The following is a 19692-nucleotide window of genomic DNA, read 5'->3' as shown; positions in this document are numbered from 1 at the left end:
ATGTCTATACTACTTCCATAGGATGAGGCAGAGTGAGAGCCCACTGAGCATCAGACAGTTAAACTGGCATTGACATTGAATTATTTAATTGGAAGAGTAATTATAACAACATAACTTGATTTTGCACTAAATCCTAATTGTAATCTTATTGCCCATTTAAAAGAGTTGTTTTTAATTTTCTGTATTAAGATGATACTGCCTCATTCAAACTCCTTATAGTGCCCCCTTTTTTGGTTTAAGCCACTGCCCCTCAAAATGTCTGTGCACGGCCCTGCTACATAGTATTATCAAAATCAAACTTTTGCACAACATGGCACACACACTCTTAAGTCCCTGAGAAGTCGTAAATAATAAATAAAGAATATTCCTTAGGAAAACAATAGGGCCTTCACCCATTCATGGCTTGGGCCCTATTTAAGAAGATAAAAAACAGCCCCTAGAAAACACAATGATGACTAATATATTGTTTTTTATAAAGGTTTCAGATGTTCAGGAATACAAGTGGTGGGCCGATCCGTCAGAGAAGGTCCAGAGTAAGACAAATAACCAGGCCTAGACAATTAACTTTCAAAGTTTCTGTGCTAAAAAGTCCAACCATTACTCATTATAGATCACACAGAGGTGAGTTCACATATGTGAATACCTTTTTTATTATTATTAATTTCTTATTAATATTTTTATTTCATGCTTTTTGAAATGAAAGGTGATTTTTTTTAATATACTTCCAGATGCCACTCCACCCTGTCGTGTGGTTGTGCGCCGAGATGCAGATGAGGAAGAATTTAAACAGGCCCTGAGAGTTCAATTTCCTGATCTTACAGATGATTTTGAACTATGTAAAGTTAATAGCCAAAGGCAGATCATCCCTTTGCAGTTAGAAAGTTTGAGTCCTAATCAGATTCATTCAACTAATGCATTGGGGAGATCTGCCCTTTATATTCGTCTGAAGGTGAGTAAAATATTCAGTACAATACTAAAAATATTCAAAGTATGGTTGTAGTTTCCCATAGGCCTTTGCTTGTTAAATCTGTGTCATGAGATGAAACTTGTGTGACAAACACTTATAGGATAGTCAGCAAGTTTGGAATCTTCATTTAAGCACAAAAATATACAAAAAATCCTTCACTTTTACTCTCTCCTCTGTCAATGTATATCATTATGTCTGTATGATTTTTCCAGTAATTGCAGCCCATGCAGCCCACGCCTCCACAGGTGCCAGCCATGCAGCCCACGCCAACACAGGTGCCAGCCATGCAGCCCACACCTCCACAGATGGCAGCCATGCAGCCCACACCTCCACAGATGGCAGCCATGCAGCCCACACCTCCACAGGTGCCAGCCATGCAGCCCACGCCAACACAGGTGCCAGCCATGCAGCCCACGCCTCCACAGGTGCCAGCCATGCAGCCCACGCCAACACAGGTGCCAGCCATGCAGCCCACGCCTCCACAGATGGCAGCCATGCAGCCCACACCTCCACAGGTGCCAGCCATGCAGCCCACGCCAACACAGGTGCCAGCCATGCAGCCCACGCCTCCACAGGTGCCAGCCATGCAGCCCACGCCAACACAGGTGCCAGCCATGCAGCCCACACCTCCACAGATGGCAGCCATGCAGCCCACACCTCCACAGGTGCCAGCCATGCAGCCCACGCCAACACAGGTGCCAGCCATGCAGCCCACACCTCCACAGGTGCCAGCCATGCAGCCCACGCCAACACAGGTGCCAGCCATGCAGCCCACGCCTCCACAGATGGCAGCCATGCAGCCCACACCTCCACAGGTGCCAGCCATGCAGCCCACGCCAACACAGGTGCCAGCCATGCAGCCCACACCTCCACAGATGGCAGCCATGCAGCCCACACCTCCACAGGTGCCAGCCATGCAGCCCACGCCAACACAGGTGCCAGCCATGCAGCCCACGCCAACACAGGTGCCAGCCATGCAGCCCACACCTCCACAGATGGCAGCCATGCAGCCCACACCTCCACAGGTGCCAGCCATGCAGCCCACGCCTCCACAGGTGCCAGCCATGCAGCCCACGCCAACACAGGTGCCAGCCATGCAGCCCACGCCTCCACAGATGGCAGCCATGCAGCCCACACCTCCACAGGTGCCAGCCATGCAGCCCACGCCTCCACAGGTGCCAGCCATGCAGCCCACGCCAACACAGGTGCCAGCCATGCAGCCCACGCCTCCACAGGTGCCAGCCATGCAGCCCACGCCAACACAGGTGCCAGCCATGCAGCCCACACCTCCACAGATGGCAGCTATGCAGCCCACACCTCCACAGGTGCCAGCCATGCAGCCCACGCCAACACAGGTGCCAGCCATGCAGCCCACACCTCCACAGGTGCCAGCCATGCAGCCCACACCTCCACAGGTGCCAGCCATGCAGCCCACGCCTCCACAGGTGCCAGCCATGCAGCCCACGCCTCCACAGATGGCAGCCATGCAGCCCACACCTCCACAGGTGCCAGCCATGCAGCCCACGCCAACACAGGTGCCAGCCATGCAGCCCACGCCTCCACAGATGGCAGCCATGCAGCCCACACCTCCACAGGTGCCAGCCATGCAGCCCACGCCAACACAGGTGCCAGCCATGCAGCCCACACCTCCACAGATGGCAGCCATGCAGCCCACACCTCCACAGGTGCCAGCCATGCAGCCCACGCCAACACAGGTGCCAGCCATGCAGCCCACGCCAACACAGGTGCCAGCCATGCAGCCCACACCTCCACAGATGGCAGCCATGCAGCCCACACCTCCACAGGTGCCAGCCATGCAGCCCATGCCAGGTGCCAGCCATGCAGCCCACACCTCCACAGGTGCCAGCCATGCAGCCCACGCCAACACAGGTGCCAGCCATGCAGCCCACACCTCCACAGGTGCCAGCCATGCAGCCCACACCTCCACAGGTGCCAGCCATGCAGCCCACGCCAACACAGGTGCCAGCCATGCAGCCCACACCTCCACAGGTGCCAGCCATGCAGCCCACGCCAACACAGGTGCCAGCCATGCAGCCCACACCTCCACAGATGGCAGCCATGCAGCCCACACCTCCACAGGTGCCAGCCATGCAGCCCACGCCAACACAGGTGCCAGCCATGCAGCCCACACCTCCACAGGTGCCAGCCATGCAGCCCACGCCAACACAGGTGCCAGCCATGCAGCCCACACCTCCACAGGTGGCAGCCATGCAGCCCACACCTCCACAGGTGCCAGCCATGCAGCCCACGCCAACACAGGTGCCAGCCATGCAGCCCACACCTCCACAGGTGCCAGCCATGCAGCCCACGCCAACACAGGTGCCAGCCATGCAGCCCACACCTCCACAGATGGCAGCCATGCAGCCCACGCCAACACAGGTGCCAGCCATGCAGCCCACACCTCCACAGATGGCAGCCATGCAGCCCACACCTCCACAGGTGGCAGCCATGCAGCCCACACCTCCACAGATGGCAGCCATGCAGCCCACACCTCCACAGATGGCAGCCATGCAGCCCACACCTCCACAGGTGGCAGCCATGCAGCCCACACCTCCACAGGTGGCAGCCATGCAGCCCACGCCAACACAATCCCAGTGTAAGTACACCCCAGCCATTATGATCTTCATGCTAGTTTCATGATTATAAGTGTTTTTAAATGCAAGATGCCATTTCAAGACATGTGTTTTATGTATTGCAGAAATTCTGAAGATGTATTTTATTTTCTAAATTGTTAAAATGTTGTGTAAAATATGCTAATTATAAATATATTTTTCAATTTTGTACCTATTTTGTAACAATTAGAGAGGACTTCTATATAGACTCATCAGGATCTGACATTGAAGAAGTAACCCTGGCTTCTCCGGTCAGGAGTAATAGTCAAATCGTATGTATATCTATCCATCTATCCTTCAATCTAACACTCACACATATTCACACTTACACACCTGAAGTCAATTTAGTGACTGCAATAGGCTCTATGCACGATCGCTTCCGCGTTTTGTCTCACCTCGCCCAGTTACATCCAGTGCTGCGTCGGAAGCCTAAAGTTTTGCTGCTAGTACACTTTGCTATAGAACGTGCTATGCGGAAGTAAATACGCTGGTTGAGATTCAGCGTTCGTGCATAGAGCCTATTCTCCTAATCTGCATGTCTTTGGATGGTGGCTGCAGTGTGAGAGGGGGAATGGCCACTGCCAGCGGCTAGACCGGCAAAAGCCAGTGTGTGCTTATTTTACCGATATATTTAACACTATATTTTGCATTTCTAATCCAAATAAACCTAGCAAGACCCCTGCCAAGTTTGAAATCCATCGGACTAACTGTTAGAGAAATATGTGGTTAACAGACATTCCTGTAATCTCTCTTTATGTCTGTCTGTCTCTGTCTGTCTGTCTGTCTCTGTCTGTCTGTCTGTCTGTCTGTCTGTCTGTCTGTCTCTGTCTGTCTGTCTCTGTCTGTCTGTCTGTCTCTGTCTGTCTGTCTGTCTGTCTGTCTGTGTTTATCTGTATGTCTATCTGTTAAGCGTATATCTCTCGAACCATTAGTCCGATGGATAATTGTGTAATTGTAACAATGAGCACTCAAACAAAATTACTAAAAACACACACAAAAACTGATTTTGCACAGGCATTTTGCACTAGTTTATTTATAGATGTATTATCAAGTATTATTATTATTATTATTTATTTATTTTCAACTGAAAATTTATTTTTATCCAATTTAATGTTGGTGAATTTTTATTTATTTGTATTTTCAGCTTGACAGAGAGCTACCAGCAATTTTACAGGAGCTTCGTGAGGACAACCTGGACTTCTATTCCCACATAACTGTTATAGCAAGATGCAAAAACATTTTAAAGAGTGCATGTGTGGCCCTGTCAAGAGGGTACTTTGAGTGGCACAAAACTCCCAATATTGAGTTTGTGGGAGAAATGGCTGAGGACTATGGAGGTCCAAGGAGAGAATTTTTCAGGTACATTAGGTATTACACGTATATACAGTAATGTCTAAAGTGACCTTCAAAAGTTTGAAAATGTCTAGGTTTCAAAGTGTGTTTCTGGACAATATCAGAACAAGTCCTTACTTGTTCTTGCCGTAAATGCATTAAACAACATTAAATAGGCAGCAATAAATTAATATAAATTTATAATGACATAATAATGTCAGTATATGTGACAGTTAGACATGCCCCTTTGGCAGCTGTGACGTTTGATTATTGGATTAAACTTGATTTGTAGTTCAATTTCTACATTTGTATCAGTTTGTGTGTTACCTGGGAATTTAACCCAATTGAACCGTTGTGCTGATAATGCAATGCAATACCAATTGAGCTACAGGAACACTTTCAGCTCAGGTGCTTTTGAAATATCTAGTTTTTCCTATATCTTGAATACAGTGATATTAATTTAATAGGTACATGATTTAATCAAATGTTTTAATTTAATACAATTCTATTAGGGGTGTTAATGAAACCCTCATTTCATGATTCGATACATATCACGATACTGAACTCACGATACAATATTATTGCGATTCTCCAAAGACATATGAAAAAAGGTAAACAAAAAATGTACTGTTTATTAAAATGATCATTTTGATATTACATTGTGGGTTTAAATGAATAGGCTTGGACTTGGTGCTTGTAACCCAAGGACAATGGTGACACCAGAATAATTTATAAAATATTCATGATTCTGAAGCTGAAAATACTGAATTATTTGAGACAAATATGCTTAACATTATCAGGACCCACAAATATTCCTCTATCACATTATTATACATTATAATCAACATTATATAGTAGTTTAATGTAGTACTGACACTAAAACTCTGAAAACATATATTGTTACACCCCTAAATTCTATACATTTATTAGATAATTAATTAACATTTCTCCTACCAACGCAAACTTATCACGAAATGTTAAGGATTTATGATTGTTTCAAAATTTACAGACTTTTGTGACATTGTTTTATTTTTTTTTATTAGACTCCTCATGATTGAGCTCCAAAGCAATCTTGGAATTTTTGAGGGCAAACCTGGACAGCTTCTATTCAGCTATGATCAAAAGGCTCTAGCTGAAAATAAATTATATACAGCAGGAAGACTAATGGCCTGGTCCATTCTTCACAATGGACCAGGCATAAAGTCCATTAACAAGGAGCTTTTTATGATCATGTGTGGCCAGAAACCAGATCTCACCACATTTGATCTTAATAACTTTCTGGAAAATGACCTCGCAGAAAAGCTGGCAAAGGTAACTAAACTAATTTTACATCCCACATAATGTAGTTATGTGCTCATTTAAGGAGAACAATGTATTCAGTAACTAATATATTTCAAGTCCACATGTTTTTCTATGATTTTAGGTTGTTAGGTGCAGCACTCCAGAGGAGCTGACGGAGCTTAAAAACTCCCTGGGGGACTGGATTTGCGACTGTGGGGTACCCAATATTTTCACAGCCTCCATGAGTGATCTGCCCACAATTTATGGGCAGTTAGTGACCCACTTCATCTACCATAGGTAAATAAATATATAACATTTACTTTAACTTTCAGCTGTCTCAAAAATGTCTCCTAAAAATATCCTAATAAGGTGTACTATGTTGTGTCTCTGCCATTGTAAAGAAATGTCCATATTTAGAGTGGACATGTTGTTCCATACATACATATGTCAAGTCATTAAATCCATCCATCCAGGGGCGTAGTTTGTGGGGGGGTTGGGGGGGAGATAACCATCTGTAAAGGACAATACTGTTATTCATCAGCTAAGTTCCATTCATCTATCTTCACTGTGTTCAACTCACCATTTACATCTGCTGATTTCCATGCTTCTGTTGAAAATAAACTTCAGTATTATGTTACTCACCTGTCTGCTTCATCACTATCCGTGAGAAAAGTTGATTCGATTTCGGTTCATGACTAATGAATTTAGGTGTTCACCAGTCAATGTTTAACACACAAAATATATGGTTATCTCTGGTCTCCTATTAAGATCAGGGTCATCACATTTTTCAATATTTAAAGGTATCAGGTTTTTTACTGAGATGCTGCTTTGACTCTTTGTATTGTATAAATATTAGGTGCCTTGACAACAGTGATTTTTAAGTCTTATTATTACCTTTTTTTCTGTTCAGAGTGGCAAGTATTATCCAGCAGTTCACTTCTGGGCTGAACTCCTGTGGCCGGTTGTGGGAGGTAGTGCTTAATAATTGGAAAGCGTTCCTCCCCTTGTTTACCAACACAAGAGGTGCCCTAACAAGAAATGAAGTCAGAGACCTCTTCGACATTGTCTGGAGTTCACCAGGGAGCAACAGGCGAGACCTTGAGGAGGAGACTATCTTCCTGTGGGAATGCTGGCTAATGTCGATTCAAGGTAAGTGTTTCTTTAACTGCACACTGTTTTGTTATGCAATTAGATTTAGCTTTTTGTCTTTTACATTTTCTGTTTTGCAAACTTAAACAGAAGAAGATGTGGGCATATCCTTTGAGGATGTCCTAGTGTTTGTAACTGCAGCAGATTCTGTCCCTCCACTGGGGTTTCAGCAAAAGTGCAAAGTGGAGTTTTATGACCAAGAGGAGCCAACCAGAAGAATTCCTTATGCTTCAACCTGTGCCCTGACTCTCTACCTACCAAGAGGTGTGTCAGAAGAAGAGGATTTCAAGGAATTAATGTTCCTTGCAATAAAAGGATCTCTCGGATTTGGGAAGGTATAAGCGTCACCTTCTTAAAGGATTAGTTCACTTTAAAAAAAAAATGTTTGCTGATAATTTACTCACCCTAATGTCATCCAAGATATCCATGTATTTCTTTCTTCAGTCGAAAAGAAATTGAAGGTTTTTGAGGAAAACATTCCAGGCTTTTTCTACACAGTTGGTTTCCATTAAAGTCCATTCTGTGTAGAAAAAGCCTGGAATGTTTTCCTCAAAAACCTTAATTTCTTTTCGACTGAAGAAAGAAATACATGGATACCTTGGATGTCATCGGGGTGAGTAAATTATCAGCAAACATTTTTTTGAAAGTGAACTAATCCATTAATTATTGTGAAACATTAAGATTTAGAGAAACATTATACATTTTGTAAAATATTTTATTCTGGTGTTATTGTTTTACAATACAGAACAAATCAATGTTTATGTTCATTCAATAAAAACTTGACTAATGTTTTGCAAACATCTGAATCTTTACTTTTTTTTTATAACAGTTCTGGAAAACATTTTGGGGCAAGATCTAAATGTATTTGATAGTCAAAGAATAAGTAAATCACAAAACACTTGGTGTGGGAACTGGACAATTTTATTTCAGAAGACTTTAACATTGAGGCACATGACTATTAAAGTCATAGCCGCAAGCAGCAATTATTTGGGTCCATAGAAATGTAAAACGGTGACCAAATTTCACACACACAAAAAAAAGGTTGTGGATGTTTTGGACACAGTGTTTTTGGTGTCATTACATAAAATAGAAGATGAAAGCAATAATGTATAATGGACCATACTCTGATCAAACTTAAAAGGTTAGCTCTATGTTTTGTCCATTTAATGAAAGTCAACCATAACATGTAGTCATAATTTCTATATTGGGATGAACTCGTCCTTTTCTTACGATTGATTTAAAGATGTCAAAAAAGACAAAACATTGCGAATGATGTCTAATCCAAGTTCTGCTTGTGCTCCACCAAGTGGATTAAATTGTGCAGCAAGTTGCTCCAAGGTTGCGTTATTCACAGAGTAGTGATTCTGTGGTACTGCTACTCTGTCTGGCCAGTCAACATTTGGTGCCCCCCGCATTGATGTCGTTTCTTCTTGTTCAGATGGTCCTTGAACAACAATTTCATCTGCTGGCCCAGCTGTTCTGCCAAAGATTTCTTGCATCGCTGTGGTTCTTTGTCCTTGTTGTCCCAGGCAGCCTCGGACAAAAATCTGTATTGGGGTCTGATGTCTTTCAGTTCTCAGCGCATGGTTGTTCCATTGTTGAATGAATGCAGTCAAGTCCCTGTTAATCCGTGGTAAGTAGACATAGTGAAGAGCCCAGAGATGCATTTCATTGTCTATGTCCACTATACCTTCACTCTCAAGGAAGTGGAAGAGGTTATAATAAACATTAGTCAATCCCCGCCACATGTCACCCCAGAGCCTCTCAATCCGCTGGTTATGAGTGCTCCTGCCTCTGATAGCACTGCCTCTGTCTGAGCCCCTGAAAATGTTCATCATCACACAGACATCATTATTTTCACCTCCATGATCTGTTCTGACCCTGGAAGGCACTCCATATCTGGCCACAGCATTCAAAAAGCAATCCATTACAGTGCTGCTGCGGTTGTTGTTTGAGGCACGGAGAAAGACTATGAGGCGACTGTAGCCATCTATACCTCCATGAATGACAATTCTCCATCTAAAACATAGAGAAACACTGTTATAATACAAGACGTTAAGAACAAAAAGAATATACATTACAGTACATCTTCCAAATATTTTCATAATGGGAAGTTTATGAATACTTTTTAATAATTTATACACTTTATTAAATGTAACGTATAATACAAAAAACCATAGCCCTGTAACGTGTATATCTACCTTATCAATTTGTGGTTGCCATCAAGGTGCCAAAGGGAGTTTGGTCCAGCTACATTGTACAGTCGCCTCTGTGGTCTTTGTGACATTGCTCTTAGAGCTGCAGCACTGGGGTTGATTCACACTAAACTCCTTCTCACTCTGTCTCTTTGCACCCGTACTCCACCTGCTCTTAACTGTGCCCTGACAGCCTCAGACCCAAGCTGGTCATTCCCAGCCACAATATCTTTGATCATGTCATCGAGGGCATCATCAGTTACATCAGAATATGTCACAGACTGATTCAAATTGAACTTCCTGAAACAAACAATTCAAACATAACTATTGTTTATTATCAAGATAATGCTAAACATGTTCTTGTAGCTCAAATAGTAGAGCATGGCGCTATATAAATGCAAGTTTGATACCCAGGGAATGCATGAATTGAAAGGGAATGCACAAGTTAAATGCAAATGTAAATACAATGCTCACTTCATGCGCATCAAATAGTTTAAAAAGAAATTTGCCTACATCTTGATGCAACTTACTTTATGCGTCGTTTGACTGTAGCCAAAGACACTTGCAGAATCTCAGCTATCGAACGAAGAGAAAAACCACACGAGGTCAGAAAAGAAAGTTGCTCTCTAGTGATGCTGTAATGGGGTGCTCCTTTACCTCCACTACAAGTAAGTGGAGCCTGATAACTGGAACTGGCTGCAACAATAATAACAAGGATAAAAAATTGTAATCGGATCAAGTTTTACAAGTCACAAAGAGAGGTTTATCTAGAAACACAATATTAAGGGAATACAATGTTTTCCGTTAAATTTAAAATGTAATGTATTTAAAATGGTAAGAATGTCATTGTAAGCATGTCATCTGTGGTAAGAATATCATTGTCAGAACAGTTAATTTAATAACCATGTCCGTCCACTATGTAGACTAGTGATCTTTACTACAAGTTTTACTACAAAAATAAATAAATAAATAAATAATGAATGCTAGTTAACGTTAATACCCATAACTACTTAGCTTACATAAACAAATATTATATCAGTACATGTAGATTTGTAATAATTTATTGTAGGCTATATTCAAAGACATTCTGTTAAATAATAATGCAAAGATTTGTAATGTTGTACCTTGTTGTTCATGCTGCCTACGTGCGTTTACTTCTGCAATATATTCCGCTATGTCACGGAGTAACCAATCCGCTGCCGGCACAATGATCAGCCTCCCTCTTGCCCATTCAAAACTTCTCTGCATCGTTTCCAGCCTGAAACCAATATTTAATATTTTAAAAATGTTCTGTTGTTTGTGGCCTAATGAATGGCACTATTTTATGTATTCACTTATTTTTCATTCTTGTTTTGCATATACCGGGCGGTAAATGTAAAAGGATTTGTTGAGAAAATAGCCTAAAATACACGTTGATAATGTATGTAAGTTTTTACTGGTGGTATTTTACTAGTGGATAGGCCTGGTCCTACACAATAAAATAATGATAATATCTTCATTACACCCAGCCACATTTTGTTTTAGATGAAGACCTATGATGATGACCTGTAAGTTACACCAATAAATCACAACAATCTCGTAGTATTGGGCAATGCATTGATAGAAGCAGCGTAAGATATTTTACGCTATATTTGCTTTATGTTTGAAAGCAATCCTTACCTCACTAAAGTTGACTGAAGCTGTTATGGATCTGTGAAGGAGGACTCAAATGCAGGATGACAATTAACAGCTTTATTGACAAACAGATGACACGACGAGGTGGGAGAGGGTAGCAATCCAAACAATAGGTAGAGATGAGACAGTGACAACAGCAGAGCAGCAGATGTAATGAGGTGTCCGTAGGCTGGAGTGTAGATATGGCAGATCAGAGTGAGACCAGAGGTAACCAGCTAAAGCCAGACAGGAACTTCTTACAGCTTGGCGCTCAGGAACCTCAGGCTCAGAACAGGGCTGCTTGCTGGACAGGACTTGGACAGGAACAGGGAACAAGACAGAGCCAAAAGGCAGTAACCAGAGCACTAACAGACTTTTACAACAAAACACTAAAGACTTAGAGAAACGATACTGAGACACAGTAGTACTCTGAGGTACAACATTTAACAAACTGGCAAACACAAGAGGGAAAGAGCAAACATATAAAGGGAGCTAAGAACATGAGGAACAGGTGAGCACACTCAGACAAACAAGGACTTAACGAGACGACAGGTGCCAACACTCAAACAAGGACTCAACTAAACAAGGGGGCGTGGTAACAGGAAACAAGGAGGAAGGGACAGAGGAGCACATGGCAAACACAAACAAAGACACAACCATGTGTTAAAACACAACGTAAACATAGAAACATTAAACAGAGACAAGACAGACAACGCTGCCAGGGCAGAACCCTGACAGTACCCCCCCTCTAAAGGACGCCTCCAGGCGTCCAAAACAGGCAGAGACCATGGAGAGAACAACTGGGGGGGAGGGAAGGGCATAGACATGGAAGTCCCAAACTGACCAGGGAACACAAAAGGTGGCATATGGCAGGTGGGAACAGAACCGGGGAAAAGATTAGGTGCTGACAAAGGGGATACTGGCTTATAACCAGGAAACACAGAGGGAGACATGGGAACTTGATATGGGGCACTTTTGGGATCAGGAACTTGCCTAGCTGGTCTGGGCTTCCAAGGGGGATTGACAGACCTGGGGGCAAAGACAGGGCTGGTAGGGTCAGGGAAGGTCTTGGGAACAGGTAAGGGGAGTGACTCGGGGACGCCCTCCTGGACTGTGCAGACATGCACGGGGACTGACTCGGGGACGCCCTCCTGGGCTGTGCAGACGTGCACGGGGACGCCCTCCTGGACTGCAGACGTGCACGGGGACGCCCTCCTGGACTGTGCAGACATGCACGGGGACTGACTCAGGGACGCCCTCCTGGGCTGTGCAGACATGCACGGGGACTGACTCGGGGACGCCCTCCTGGGCTGTGCAGACATGCACGGGGACTGACTCGGGGACGCCATCCTGGGCTGTGCAGACATGCACAGGGACGCCCTCCTGGGCTGTGCAGACTGGAGCAGAAGGCTTGGAAATAGTGCTTTCTATAGCCTCAGCGGGCTCTGGGACAGCACCTTCTGTAGCATCAGTGGGCTCTGGGACAGCACCCTCTGTAGCATCAGCGGGCTTTGGGACAGCCCTTTCAGTTGCGTCAGCGGGCGCTGGGACAGCGCTTTCAGTTGCGTCAGCGGGCGCTGGGACAGCGCTTTCAGTTGCGTCAGCGGGCGCTGGGACAGCGCTTTCAGTTGCGTCAGCGGGCGCTGGGACAGCGCTTTCAGTTGCGTCAGCGGACTCTGGGACAGCGCTTTCAGTTGCGTCTGCGGACTCTGGGACAGCGCTTTCAGCTGCGTCTGCGGACTCTGGGACAGCGCTTTCAGCTGCATCTGCGGACTCTGGGACAGCGCTTTCAGCTGCATCTGCGGACTCTGGGACAGCGCTTTCAGCTGCATCTGCGGACTCTGGGACAGCGCTTTCAGCTGCATCTGCGGACTCTGGGACAGCGCTTTCAGCTGCATCTGCGGACTCTGGGACAGCGCTTTCAGCTGCATCTGCGGACTCTGGGACAGCGCTTTCAGTAGCATCTGCGGGCTCTGGGACAGCGCTTTCAGTAGCAGAGGGCTCGGGCAACGCCCTCTCTGTAGCTGCAGCGGGCTCGGGAAACGCCCTCTCTGTAGCAGCAGCGGGCTCGGGAAACGCCCTCTCTGTAGCAGCAGCGGGCTCGGGAAACGCCCTCTCTGTAGCAGCAGCGGGCTCGGGAAACGCCCTCTCTGTAGCAGCAGCGGGCTCGGGAAACGCCCTCTCTGTAGCAGCAGCGGGCTCAGTGAATGCCCTCTCAACAGCAGACTTGGGACTAATGGACAAGACAGGATTGACAGGCATCTCCAGGATCTTGACAAGACTAGTTAGAAGTTCAGATAAAGCCTCTGCAGCAATGACAATAGGCATCTTGGGACTGGGATCAGTAAACATAACAGGACTGGTAGAGGTTGTCTCGGCGGGAATGACATCGCTTATCAACGGTATGGGAATAGAACTCACTTGGCTTGACACCCCAGAAACCACTGGATCTGGGGCTTGGGAATGGAGAAATGTAGACTGTTCAGCACGTACCCTTCTCTTCTTCCTCTTACGACGAGCTGATACTGCTTGCTGGGCTGTTTCTGTAGTATCTGTAGCCAACTCGGCCAACCCAGGCGGAGAAGCAGTAACCCTCGTAGAATCAGCACTGACTGAAACAGATTGAGCAGGCTCTGAAGAGACAGGATAGTTCTCGTTAGTAACAGGGAAAACAGAGGTTAAGTCGACAGACTCAGAGATGACTGGAACAGGCGTAATTGACTGAGGGAAGACAGCGGTTGACTTGGCTGTGTCATGAAGAACAGATGGAGACTCAGATCTTGAAGTGACCGGGAGTGACATAATTCTCTGAGAGATGACTACGGTGGATCTGACAGTGTCTTGAATAACAGACAGTGACTCCGATCCTGGAGTGACTGGGGCTGGCGTTATTGTGTGAGAGGTGACAGCGGTTAATTTGACTAAGTCTTGAATAACAGTTAGTGAGTCAGATCTTGAATTGACTGGCGTTATTGTCTGAGAGGTGATAGCGGTAGATTTGACTGTGTCTTGAATAACAGATGGTACCACAATTCTTGAAGTGACTGGAACTGGCATATCTGTCTGAGAGACGACAGCGGTTGATTTGGCTGTAGCTTGAATAACAGATAGTGAGTCAGATCTTGAAGTAATTGGCATAGTTGACTGAGAGATGACAGCAGTTGACTTAGCTGTGTCTTGAATAACAGATAGTGATTCAGATCTTGAAGTGATTGGGACTGACCTGGATGTCTGAGAAGTGGTGGGGGTTGGTTTGACTGGCTCTGAGGTAGATGTGGTGGACTGGACTGCCCTATTCCGTCTGGATCTCAGTCTCCTCGTAGAAGCCAAAGGAGGATCATAAATGTGACGAGACAGGCGGGGAAAGTTGAAGGCAGATGCAGGTGGGCTTGGCGGCATTCCCCAATTACTGCGATTACCAAGGTAACTAATGAAACCCCAGAAATCCAGAACACGGAGAGAATCCATTTCCCATGCAGGCAAGGGGTCCTCCAGGCAGGAGTTAAAGATATCCTTGAGAGCTGCATCATTATAATCTAGCCCCCTAGACCAGGTCCAAAATATCTGGGCAAAACCCCCAACTCCTAAGCCATCCTGGCGAAGAGCAGTGAGACTACGATGACGGGCCATTCTCTCTTGCAGGTTGGCAGGTGGCAGGACCTTAATACTCATCCTGCTGAGTCCTGTAGTGGCCAGTTTGTTCTGTTATGGATCTGTGAAGGAGGACTCAAATGCAGGATGACAATTAACAGCTTTATTGACAAACAGATGACACGACGAGGTGGGAGAGGGTAGCAATCCAAACAATAGGTAGAGATGAGACAGTGACAACAGCAGAGCAGCAGATGTAATGAGGTGTCCGTAGGCTGGAGTGTAGATATGGCAGATCAGAGTGAGACCAGAGGTAACCAGCTAAAGCCAGACAGGAACTTCTTACAGCTTGGCGCTCAGGAACCTCAGGCTCAGAACAGGGCTGCTAGCTGGACAGGACTTGGACAGGAACAGGGAACAAGACAGAGCCAAAAGGCAGTAACCAGAGCACTAACAGACTTTTACAACAAAACACTAAAGACTTAGAGAAACGATACTGAGACACAGTAGTACTCTGAGGTACAACATTTAACAAACTGGCAAACACAAGAGGGAAAGAGCAAGGGACAAGAACATGAGGAACAGGTGAGCACACTCAGACAAACAAGGACTTAACGAGACGACAGGTGCCAACACTCAAACAAGGACTCAACTAAACAAGGGGGCGTGGTAACAGGAAACAAGGAGGAAGGGACAGAGGAGCACATGGCAAACACAAACAAAGACACAACCATGTGTTAAAACACAACGTAAATATAGAAACATTAAACAGAGACAAGACAGACAACGCTGCCAGGGCAGAACCCTGACAGAAGCACATTGGGTCCAGCATCCTGTGTTAGCTGACGAGAGCAGTCATTTAATGTTCGCTTGCAGCGCAAAATGAAGCTTCTTCTGTCCATCTTTAGCGAACTGGATTCTTTTCCTTGTTTTAATGTCGATAATAACTCCTTAGGAGCATTGAATAATTACCACAAATGATCCGTGCTGAATTGGTCTGGTCTGACTCAGTTCATCATTGATTGGGAGAGACCAGTTCAAACTTAGTGGCTGTGGAAATCAGTGGGCGTGGCTCATTATAATACAAGCAAAACGCCGTAAAATAACGCGCGCTCTGTGCAACCAAAACGGCGTTTTTTACGGCGTCATATGGCGAGATGAACGGCGTAAAAAGCGGCGCTTTCCATGTACACTAAAACGCCGTCAAATACGGCGTCATTGACGTATTTCGCGTGTCTTTTACGGTGTTTGTAATTAAAACGGCGTATTTTACGGCGTCCAATACGGTTTAAAACGCCGTATTTGACGGCGTTTGGCTTTAAACGCGATTAATCTATGGCGTATTTCTGAGCCCCTTGGCTTGCCATAGAAAACACTTTATCCGCGCCACTGATCGCAGCGGCAACGAGCACTTTGATCACTTGATTAAAAAAACACATATCAGTGACATGATGGGTTTTAACTTCATTCAGGAGATTTTGGGTAACTGCACAACTGACAGATGGCTTTGAGCGCACCGCCAACGGTGTGTGTGTGTGTGTGTGTGTGTGTGTGTGTGTGTGTGTAACCATAGCGACAAAACGACCAACTTTCTGATCCTGCACTTAAGCCTATAATTTCGTTTTTAAAAATTGAATTATGTATTTAAAAGTTGCTGAATGGATTTGGAGACTCCGAAATCGGCAGAGATAGGCAGGCATTTGCTTTGTGTCTTTGAATTTGTGTCTTTGATATCTGTGTGTGTGTGTGTGTGTGTGTGTGTGTGTGTGTGTGTGTGTGTGTGTGTGTGTGTTGTTTGATTACAGTATTGTATTTAAGATGGTGTTAGACTAAATAAATGGTCTTTTAAATATCATCTGCACATCTCCGTTGTGTTGACTAAACATTAGGCCTAATCCAAGTTTACAATTGTGTATCTTTAATTTGATGTTACGATTTCATCTACACATTAAGTATAATTTCAATTGGTTACATATTTCTCATTCTTTAGACAGTTGTTGGAGGAGCAAGATGGTGTTGGAGGTGTTTGATGTTTTGTCAGATGAACCATCAGTACCAGTCATGTCAGTCCTCAACAGTACACAAAAGTTAAGGGAGTTTCAATCCTCTAATAGTGCAGTAACAGCCGTCATGCAATTGCTACACATAGTTGATCTCACCCAGTCTGCAAAAACATTTACAGTGAGCTCACAGTCACACACATGACATGGTCTGTCTCTGTATTGTTCTGCCTGTGTAGTTGAAGTAATACAGTCTAATATGTATTGAATGTAGCCTAAACTGCGGCTGAACCCTAGTATGCTGCTGTTCTTGAATTCATACAAGTTATTGCTTAGCTTCAACACTAGTCTGTTTTCTTTTCCCTCCGGTCTCGACTTGGTCTCGGTCTTGGTCTGGACTTGGTCTTGGTCTTGACTTGGTCAGTCTTGGTCTTGGTCTTGGTCTTGTCTTGGTCTCGATACCCTCTGGTCTTGGTAGTGTCTTGGTCTCGGTTTAGGCGATCTTGACTACAAGTCTAGTACACGCCAAAACAGCTCTTTTAAAACAGGCCCCAAAAATGACATTTTCAAATGGTTATAATAAATTAACTGTGGGCTATTTTGTGCTGAAACTTCACAAATGCATTCTGAGGACACCCAAGACCAATATTACATCTTCTAAAAAGGGGAATAATAGGTGCCCTTTAATGAGATGAGATGAGAACGACTGACATCTCTCTCTTTTCATTCATATTACATAAACTGAGAATATTTGTTTTTTATAAAAATTACTTCATTTAAAAGAAGAGAATTCAAGCTTCATGCCTGTGTGTCTGTATGCCTGTTTGACTGAGTATTCGCTGAGTTATGGTTCATTTTCGGACGCGTTTCAGAATGGACTTCACTGACAGAGAGAAGGCAGAACTCGCTTCGTGTTTATTTTTCTTTAATTGGCAAAAAGCACAACACTTTGTTTTTATTGTGAGTATACACAAAAAAATGCACACTTAACAGGATCGAATGATGGTTGGTGTTGACGTCACCGACAAGCACGCACTTTTAGCCAATCAGCGATCAGCAGGCAGAGTCGATTTAGCGCGATTACTTGTAGCTGTATGTTCAAGTGATCGCTAATGCCAAAGGGGCATGAATATACAGTAAGTTGTATCTAGAGTAAACTCTAGAACTATAAAAACGTGGATTACATGTGGTGGGAGATGACTCGGTGGCTCTTAATAAATATTACTAACTCTGAGAGCACAGTCGAATGACTTGAATTGAAATTGAATATGGGATGACTCCTGTCCATGGTCATGTGCACACTAACCTTACCAGACATCTGCAACTTTTACACCGTCCAGACTGCACTCTACTCGTCCCTGACAGCTGCTGAAACAGGTTTGAATCAACGATGAATCAGTTTTGACTGATAAATTCTGCGTTATGTTCTGCAATGTGTACATCCGAGGGTTAAAGTCTTCGCCGTTTTGGGAGTGTCCACCAATTCTTTTATACAAAAACAGCTTTTTATGTAAAATTCACTTTATAAAAGACCCATATTTCTAACTTTCATTCATGGGGATAACATGGATAATTTGACATGGTTTAGTGTAAGATTTTGCCCATCTTTTGGAAAATGCAGTTTTAAAAGTAAAAAAAAAAAAATCACTTTAGCCAGTAGATGGCTGCAAAGCTCCACTATTACCAGAGCCCGTCTACGGAGAGCCTTGGCACTTCCTATTAGCCCCATTGTATCGATCTTGGTTGCAGTTCCATTAGAATTCCACTGGAGGTGATCGCGGGCGAGTGCAGACTGAATGAGAGTCTATGGGGCTAGACGGCTAAATGTGTCTCTTTCACCCGATTGCCGTTGAGAAATCTCAGATTTTATTGTAGGTTTTGCAAGTTCAACATGGGTTATAGGTCGAAAGTTGAATGAACGAGTACTTATTTCTTTTCGATTTCTTACAGGTTGAGTTGTTGTTGCCCATAACACGCTAGCATTCTGCTAATGACGTCAGCATTCTGACGTCATTGACATTTTAAAAGACTTTTTAAACCAAATAAGTGACTCTAAAAAATCTAACACCCAGCAATGTGTAATTTCTTTGCATCTCCTTTCGAATACAGCATTCAAATTACTAGACAAAAAATTATATCCTGAGAAAAGTGGATTTTGAGGGTTTTTCGCCATAGACCTCCATTCATTCTGCACTCGCCTGCGAGCGCCCCCGCATGGACAGAGACGTGTTACTGCAGCCAGTCCAGAAACCGGAAGTAAGCAGAGAGTGCCAATTCTCTTCCTATTAGACATTCTCTGCTATTACCTATTTGCTATTGACTAACTGAAAGATATCTTTTCAAAAGTTTTTTCAGTTGGATTCATATCTAAATATTATGAAATCACAATTATAATAATAAAAATATTACAATCTCTTTGATTTCGGTATTTGAAATGTGTGTCTGTGTTTGTGCTAAATTGTTTTGTCTCATCCTTTCATCTCCCTCTCTCTCTCTCTCTCTCTCTCTCTCTCTGTGTGTGTGTGTGTGTGTGTGTGTGTGTGTGTGTGTGTGTGTGTGTGTGTGTGTGTGTGTGTGTGTGTGTGTGTGTGTGTGTGTGTGTGTGTGTGTGTGTGTGTGTGTGTGTGTGTGTGCACATTGTCGATGTGTCATTGTCACCAATTTATTTTTGTGGTGGTTCTTCATTTTGTATTATTTTATTTGACAAATTATAAGAGAGCCGTTTTTATAGTCTCACAAATGTATTTCCCCGTGTGTGTGTGAGAGAGAGAGAGAGAGCATGATCATTTTGCATTGTGGATGTTTTTTGCATTGTTGGAAGTGTGCCACTTCATTTCCATCTATTTGTGTTCTGCGTTGTTTCTGATTTTGAGGATGAATCTTATCCATTT

General features: G+C 44.2%; 1 protein-coding gene across 1 annotated transcript; it reads left to right on the top strand.

The window, feature by feature from the left end:
• The first annotated feature begins 4816 nt into the window (after nt 1-4816).
• LOC309503600 (G2/M phase-specific E3 ubiquitin-protein ligase-like) lies at nt 4817-7869 on the top strand. Its single transcript, XM_082176342.1, has 5 exons — nt 4817-4959; nt 5976-6243; nt 6356-6510; nt 7124-7362; nt 7453-7869. The coding sequence occupies exons 1-5, from the start codon at nt 4919-4921 to the stop codon at nt 7701-7703; spliced, it is 954 nt and encodes a 317-aa protein (XP_082032468.1). The 5' UTR covers nt 4817-4918; the 3' UTR covers nt 7704-7869.
• Nucleotides 7870-19692: the final 11823 nt, after the last annotated feature.

Source organism: Leuciscus leuciscus, assembly GCF_965113295.1.
Source record: "Leuciscus leuciscus genome assembly, chromosome: 7".
In the NCBI taxonomy this organism is placed as follows: domain Eukaryota; kingdom Metazoa; phylum Chordata; class Actinopteri; order Cypriniformes; family Leuciscidae; genus Leuciscus; species Leuciscus leuciscus.
Note: the sequence above shows the minus strand (reverse complement) of the source record. Positions and strands in the feature narration are given on the sequence as shown.

Excerpts from the sequence above, each read along its gene's own strand:
- LOC309503600 (XM_082176342.1), top strand. The coding sequence starts at position 4,919 with ATGGCTGAGGACTATGGAGGTCCAAGGAGAGAATTTTTCAG. Across the intron at positions 6,511-7,123 it reads ACCCACTTCATCTACCATAG|AGTGGCAAGTATTATCCAGC; the intron begins GTAAATAAATAT and ends TTTTCTGTTCAG. Across the intron at positions 7,363-7,452 it reads CTGGCTAATGTCGATTCAAG|AAGAAGATGTGGGCATATCC; the intron begins GTAAGTGTTTCT and ends AAACTTAAACAG.